The sequence below is a fragment of the Rissa tridactyla genome, chromosome 7 (genome assembly GCF_028500815.1).
Source record: "Rissa tridactyla isolate bRisTri1 chromosome 7, bRisTri1.patW.cur.20221130, whole genome shotgun sequence".
NCBI classification, from domain to species: Eukaryota; Metazoa; Chordata; class Aves; order Charadriiformes; family Laridae; genus Rissa; species Rissa tridactyla.
This window is the reverse complement of record NC_071472.1, coordinates 26951190-26958813: the sequence shown is the minus strand read 5'-3', so window position 1 is coordinate 26958813 and position 7624 is coordinate 26951190. Positions and strand designations below refer to the sequence as shown.

The 7624-nt window shown below is 53.3% G+C and overlaps 1 protein-coding gene across 1 annotated transcript; it reads left to right on the top strand.

Moving 5' to 3' along the window:
• The first annotated feature begins 2647 nt into the window (after positions 1–2647).
• Positions 2648–5774, top strand: EVX2 (even-skipped homeobox 2). Its single transcript, XM_054210032.1, has 3 exons — positions 2648–3071; positions 4256–4515; positions 5115–5774. Exons 1-3 carry the CDS (start codon positions 2648–2650, stop codon positions 5772–5774), a joined length of 1344 nt encoding a protein of 447 aa, XP_054066007.1.
• Positions 5775–7624: the final 1850 nt, after the last annotated feature.

Below are 7624 nucleotides of genomic sequence, written 5' to 3'. Positions count from 1 at the left end.
CATAACCTGAGGTATCAGTATTATTTAAAAGGTGCAAAATATAAAATAACACTAATAAAGATCATCCACAGCCGCACTTGCGTGTAACTTATTTTTCCTACGCTGGGGCTTTTCATATAGTCTTTTCCATCCGCTCCAAGTAACATAAAAAGCGTACCCTCCTTTTTAGTGGTGCAGTAACATTTCTGGAGTCTCAAGTTGTGCCGCCTTCGGTTGTGTGCACACACGAGTGCCTGGGAGATGTGGTATCTCGGCTGCGGTTTCCGAAAGAGCAGGGGGAAAAGATGCTCGCCCTGTTAGAGCCTTTAAGAAAACAGACGAGGGCGCCAAACGACAGCAATAAACCCGGCCGCAGGCTTCCGCTCCGCCTCCCGCCCCGCCGGGCCCCGATGCCGGGGCCGCCGGCTGCTGCCGAGCCGGGAGCGGCGGGGGAAGCGGGGGCTGCGGGACCCCGGCCGGGCTGCCCGACCCCCGGGCCCGCCGGTGCCGGTTGCCACCCGCGGGGCGCCCGCTCCGCCGCCGTCAGTGAGACCCGAAGTGGGGGTGCGGCGGCGGGGACACCCCCCGTCCCGCGGAAGCCCCCGCGCCCGTCACGGCCGGTGGTCCCCGGGAGGGTGGGGGGAACTTTTGCGGGCTCTGCCCGCCGCCCCGCGCCCCTCCGCATCGACCCGCTCCCCCTCCGCGCCCGCGGGCAAGGAAAAGTTGATATTTACTTTTGTCTGGTTTTGGGGCTGTAAAACGCAGGACACCACACTGCAGTCTAAATTCACATTTCAAAGGGCTGACATAAAACGCTCATTAATGGAAGGCTGGGTTTTGCAAACAACGCCTAGAATGTTTCCTAAATATTTGGTGGAATGTTTAGGGAGACTTTAACACGTTATTAAAAAAAAAAAAATCTGACAAGTATCCCATTTTCGAGCTATGAATCATGCGCAAGAGCACAAGAACTTAGGAGATGTGTGTGACTAACATTAGCAGGAACAGCTCTCCTCGCAAAAAAATCAAACCCGCGTTTAATCACAGGAAACATTGGGATGTTTCTCCGGGCGACGAAAGTCAGATTCCCAGGGTGTAAACATTAGATGATGTGGGTGAAAAAAAATCACGGCGAGAAAAAAGGTTGGGCAGCTCTCGAAGCGCACTCCAGAGATGCTAACGGCAAAGGATTTATCTTCGTTTAAATGGTTGCCATCAGCGTCATTATTGCTAGCAAAGTTATCACTGAAGGGAGACTTTCCGACTGTCACGTCTGCCGAGCGCGGCAGCCCGTGTCCCCTGCAGCGCGGCGACGCTGCGCCCCCCGGCACCCGGCAAAGAGCGGAGGGATGAGCTAACTGAGCCACAGGTAACTTTGGAGAGAGGGTGCTAGAGGTGATGTCTCTGCTAGCTCGAAGCCTGTAGGCAATAAACCCCCACCACTTATTTATTTTTATTTTTATTTTTTTTTTAATATTTTCTTTTAAATGCGTAGACTTTATTGGCGGCGGGGAGGGAAGAAGCAGAGGGCTGGAGAGAAACCTGCCGGGAGGATGAAATGGCACGGCCGCGGAGTGTTTTAAATCATGAATGTATTTAATGTCCTTCGGTTATTCCCCCCCCACACCCCATCATACCGTACAAATAGCCAGTATTGTCCCAGAGGGGGGAAAAATCGCAAGCGAGCTTCGTCGATAAGCGGGATTATAGAAAGTAAAAAAGGAGATCATATTTAAGAACTAAACGAAGAAAAAATATTATTATAATATATTAGATTATAATAAATATTTTAATTTCCAGGAAACTGCTGTAGGGTGCACTCGAATCGGTGTGTTCCGGCACGAGCGGTCTTATAAAGTCTGGGCATAAGGTTCGCGCGTGTGAGGGGGTGCGTGGGGGTGTCAGTGTAAATTCCTAAATAAAAGTGCTAACGCGGTCTGGAAATGGGAGGGAAAAGTAAAGAGATATCAGCGGCAGGAGGTTCTCGGTCCTCTGGTCCTCTTCCAGCATTTCCTCGCGTTGTGATCTAAAATCCGCCTCAGAAATAATAATAAAGAAAAGCATTAGCTAATATTTAGCATGTAGTTCTGTCCGAGGACAAATGAGAAAGAAGCTGCATCATTAGGACCTAAAAGGCAACAAAACAAAAATCAGAGCATAATGATGCACCTAAATGAAGGGGGAAATGTTGCACAGCTCATTTTATTAATCAGACTGTCAATTCCACCCCAGAGGCCAAACCCCAGAGCAATTCAAGCAAGATCTGATCAAGCTAAGGACAAGAGCTTTACTCCTCACTTCTTGTCTTTCTTTCTTTCCACCTGGATATATTTGTCTGCTCTGAAGCCGCCTTCATTATCCACTGACAGGAGCTTGTATTTATTTGCTTATAAACCTGTTACAATAAATGATTATTCGAACAGCGTCATTCGTACCTTAATGACGAGCACCACTTTTTGATGAATGACATTTCGGGCTAGAAAGGATGTATGGGTCATTTTGACCAGTCATTCCCTCGCTTTGGCATCCCACAATTTTTACGCCTCCCTCAAAAAGAGATAATAATATTTAGAGACACTTGCCGGGCTGAATGTGAATTAGCCCCTGCTGCAGCTCATCATTAGTACAGGACCAGCCCTGCAACTTTGACATTTTTTATAAAGCTGAGATGATGGAAAGAATAAGAAAAGAGATGATCCTGATGGAGAGAGGGCTGCACAGCCCTACAGCTGGCAAAAGGCTCTCGAATTTGTCAGACTCAGCTGGAAATGCGGTGCTGGAGGCCCTTGAAAATTCTCCGCACAGTGGTCGCCTCAGCCCGAGACTGACTGCCGCCTCCCTGCACAGCGCTATAGGGGACATCTCCGCCAAAGGCAAATTTGAAATAGACACTTTATTCAATCTTCAGCATCCGAGCAGTGAAAGCACCGTCTCCTCCGAAATCCCGCCGTCGGAAAGCAGGAAGAAAATCAGCCTTTATTCCGAAGTTGCTCAAGAGGCAGATATGAACAGTGATGTGGAGGTGGGCTGCTCCGCGCTCCGCTCCCCGGCCAGCCTGACTTCCTCCCAGCTGAAGGAAAACAGTAACAAAGGTAACTCTTCCTTTATCATCTCCATCTAAGCCCCGCACTTTGCCAACCGGCTTTAAAAACCAAAGCAAACCCACCGCCAAAGTTGCTCGCCTCTGCACCGGCGCTCTCTCTTCTGCGAAGACAGAGCTCCAGGCTGTAAAATATTATTGCGATTACTGCGCTATCCCGATAACTGAGACACGCTGCCCAGGCAGATCCTGTGCGGGTGCGTGCCTGTGTGTGTGTGCATGCCCAAATCCATTGGTATGTAGATAGATATCCAGAATATATGTAGGCACAAATATCCACCCACCTATATTTAGGGAAATGTTTCTCCGCATTTTTCCTCGCGCTCTTGGAGCTCTCGGCGTCTCTCGAGCTGTGTATATGTGTATATACATACACAGATTAAATTAGAGAGAGAGAGAGAGAGAGGAGTGCGAGGAAACTGTCCATATTTGTCTGTGTGTGTCCCTCTCTGTGTATATGCAACGTGCCGTCCTGTGTCCACCTCGGGGTGACTGGGCATTGTTCACTTTTCCTCTGCTTGAAACAGGGGGTTTGAAACAGCCTTGTCTCCTTCCCGCTTTGCGGGGCACAGTGATGGACGATGGTTGTTATTATTGCTGTAATTGGGGAGGGGGAGCCAGGTGAGCTGTGGATTTCCTAGGGGCCACAGTGCATGCCTTTTTCGTCAAATGTGCCAGAGAAAGGAAGGGATCCTCGACGTAACGCTCGAGGAAAAAAAAAATTGGCTTTTATGGCTGCTCTTATTTCGTACGTCTCAAATGAAAATAAGAATGGCAGACGAAGGGGAAAAGGGCTAACGCCGAGCCCGGGCTCCTGGTAGCCTGGTGGAGCCGCGCCGAGCCCCGGCCCGTGCCCTGGACCGCTCTCCCCGGGGCTCGGCTACCCTGCAGTCGCCAAACCAGCCCCTTTTGCGAAGAATAACGCGGTTATGAAGTATTGGAAAAAAAAAATAAATCAAAAAACCCCACCAAAAAACCCCCCACAACCAAACAAAAATCAAACAAACCCAACCCCCCCCCCCCCAATCCTACTGTATCGATTCTCTGAGAAGCAGCGATTTGTAGGGATGACAGCTGGCCTTAAGGACGGACTCGTAAGGCCCGGCCCGGTCGGGCGGGTTGGGGGGGGGGGGCGCCCCGCCGCCCCGCTCTCACCCGCCTCCGCTCGCCCCGCAGGCTACGCGGAGAGCAGCCCGGCGCCCAGCACCCCGGCCGCCGCCTCCGCCGCCCCCGCCGCCGGCATCGGCAGCCTGCACGGCGGCGGGGCGCTGGGGGGCTCGGCGGCGGGGGCCGACCAGGTGCGCCGGTACCGGACCGCCTTCACCCGCGAGCAGATCGCCCGCCTGGAGAAGGAGTTTTACCGGGAGAACTACGTGTCGCGGCCGCGGCGCTGCGAGCTGGCCGCCGCCCTCAACCTCCCCGAGACCACCATCAAGGTACGCCGCCTCCCCGACGAGCCCCCGCCGCCCCGGCGCGGCCCCGCCGTGCCCGGCTCCCCCCGGGACGGCTGCCGGCTGCCCTCTTCGGTTGAAGGACTCGCTGGGCCTTTCAGCTGCGATCATCCCTTCTGCTCGTTTGCTTGTCCGCACCGAAAACTTTTCATTTCCTTTTTTTTTAAAAAATTATCATGCTTATTTATTTTCCTCATCAATTTTTTTTTTTTTATCGCGTTAGCGTATTTCCTAAAGAGAAAGAGGGGAGAGAAAATAGACGCGGATATTAAACGCGGGGGGGATGAGCGCGTCAATACCGTAAAGTCATAGTCCTGGGTGGGGGAGGGAGGGGACGAGTGGAAGGGAAAACGTTTATTCAGATGGAAGGGGTCTCCCTCGGGCCGAGGGGGACCGTGTCCACCGCTCCCCTCGGGCAAGGTCACAGACGACTGCTCCGGGCAGGAGAAAGGTCGCCTACAATGGAAGGGGGCCGCCGTGGGTGGTGGCGCTGGGTGTCGGTGGGTGCCCGCCGGTGTCCGCGGCGGGGCGCGGAGGGGAGCGGAGCGGAGCTGAGGCCGCGCTGTGCTTGTCTCCCCGCGCAGGTGTGGTTCCAGAACCGGCGGATGAAGGACAAGCGGCAGCGCCTGGCCATGTCCTGGCCCCACCCGGCCGACCCCAGCTTCTACACCTACATGATGACCCACGCAGCGGCCACGGGCAGCCTGCCCTACCCCTTCCACTCCCACGTCCCGCTCCACTACTACCCGCACGTCGGGGTCACCGCCGCCGCCGCCGCCGCCGCCGCCTCGGGGGCCGCCGCCGCGCCCTTCGCCACCTCCATCCGCCCGCTGGACACCTTCCGCGCCCTCTCCCACCCCTACTCCCGCCCGGAGCTGCTCTGCAGCTTCCGACACCCCGGCCTCTACCAGGCGCCGGCCGCCGCCGCCGCCGGCCTCAATAGCAGCGCGGCCGCCTCGGCGGCGGCGGCGGCGGCGGCAGCGGCGGCGGCGGCGGCGGGGTCGGGCCCGCCGGGGGGCTCGGCGCCCTGCTCCTGCCTCAGCTGCCACAGCAGCCAGACGGCGGCGGCGGCGGCGGCGGCGGCCTCGGCGCTGGGATCGCGGGGCTCCGCCGCCGCCGATTTCCCCTGCACGGCGGCGGGGCAGCGCTCCGAGAGCGGCTTCCTCCCCTACTCGGCCGCCGTGCTCAGCAAGGCCGCCGTCGCCTCGCCGGACCAGCGGGAGGAGGCGCCGCTCACCAGATAACTACCCCGGCCCGGGCCCGGGGGCGGGGGGCGTTTTGTACCGGGGGGTCGCGGGGGGGATGTCGGGGACACACACACGACCGGGTCGGGGGGCGCCCCCAGGCTCGGCCAAAAAGTTCTGTCTATTTTTTTATTGCTGACCGCCCCGCCGCGGAAGGGGCGCGGGGCCCGGCGGGGAGGGCGCTCCGCGGATTTTGCACCCCCCGCTGAGGCGGCCCCACCGTGCGCGCTAACCGGGCGCTGCCCGGCGCCGGGGCTCCGCGGGGCTGCGGGCGGCCGGGCCGGCGGGTGCAGGGAGGGGGGAGACGGCGGAAGGGAATGTGTTCCTGGCTTTTTTGTTTTGTTTCTTTTTTCTTTTTCTTTTTCTTTTTTAATTATTATTATTATTTCGGTCTGAGTTCGACTAAACGGGCAACGTCTCGCGTATTTCTGTGCGACAAGCGGTAGCTAATGAGGCTGCCGCGGCCGGGCCAGTGACGGGAAGAGAAGTGTGAGATTGACAGGATGGCGAGAGGCATTTTTTTAAGCTCATGCTTTCTAACTACCATAATCCACGCTATCTGGGAAATACTTGAATCTCTCTAGGTGTAGGCTGTCGTCCTGAAGCATTTACCTTCCAGACAGTTTTCTAAATTTAATTCTTTTTCTTAGCGTCTTTCTCTCCTCTCGGTAAAACGGCCCTTGGATTTATTTCTCACGCATCTCTATCGCGCCTTTGCCTCTGAAAAGCCACCACTGGGTAACTGAGACCTGCTATACCAAACCACTGCTACTGGAGGGACTTCCTTGAACTTGAAGAAAGGCACATCAAAAACCACCAGTGTTACTGCCATGTCAATTTTGATGCTAATAATGTGCAGATTATGACGAAAATTGCCAATCATGTTCTCTGATGGACCTCCTTTGAATGTGGAATTGGAAAAAAGTTCCCCGCACAGAGACCTGCTGTCAAGTACTAACAACCCGCTAAGGGAAGTCATTAGAAGAGACAGATAAGAGACTTGGTACATAAAACATTGTTCTTGGTGCATAGAATGTATGTTATTTAATGTTATCTCTGTTACCTGAAGTGATTTCGCACAAGAAAGCCACTTTCTTATCATCTCAATTGCCAATTTTCATTTTGGTAACTTGGACGCCCCGGGTAGACTTTTCTCCGTTAAGTTGATATTCCACCGATGTGAAGAGCCTCATTAAATCAAACCCAGATATTTCCATAATGCTCCCTACAGAGCCACTTCACTCTTCACATAATGAGATTTTTCTGAGGAGTTGAAGCCCTCATCTAACTTGCTATTGCTTGTTTAGGCCCTGTGTGAATGTGAATACACACACACACGTACACACACGCACACACAAAAATAGGAAAAGAAAAGAAATCTCTATTATATATTTCGAATAAGTGTCCTGAAATACTTCTATTTTTAAGACACTGGATTTTTTCATATTCTTATAATGAACTTTCAGGAAATTATTTTAAAGGCTATGCTGTTTTGTTCAGTGAACATAAATCGTAGGTTTGGGTTTTTTGGGTTTGTTTTTTTGTTTGGTTTTTTTTTTTTTTTTTGTACAACGGGACAGATTTCTTGTGCAGGGGTAGGCAAGGGCAAAGGAGAAATATCCCCGGGCTTCTGGAGCGGATTCCTGACAAGACGTGTACATTTTCTGGGTAGAGAACTTTAAAGCACGGTAGAAGACACCCAACCCAAAAATTTCTCATTTTGTAAAGAACGAATAGGAAGACTACTTATGTAAAAATATCGATTATACCAGCTGTTGTTCACTGAGTTTACATTGAAATTTTTTTATTAATATATAATTTAAGGCTAAAGAAAATAGACCAAAACGTAG

What these genes read in the sequence shown, in the direction of transcription:
- EVX2 (XM_054210032.1), top strand. Translation starts at nt 2,648, where the DNA reads ATGATGGAAAGAATAAGAAAAGAGATGATCCTGATGGAGAGAGGGCTG. An exon ending in GAAGGAAAACAGTAACAAAG is followed by an intron (nt 3,072 to 4,255) that starts GTAACTCTTCCT and finishes CTCGCCCCGCAG; the next exon opens with GCTACGCGGAGAGCAGCCCG. An exon ending in TCCCCGAGACCACCATCAAG is followed by an intron (nt 4,516 to 5,114) that starts GTACGCCGCCTC and finishes CTCCCCGCGCAG; the next exon opens with GTGTGGTTCCAGAACCGGCG.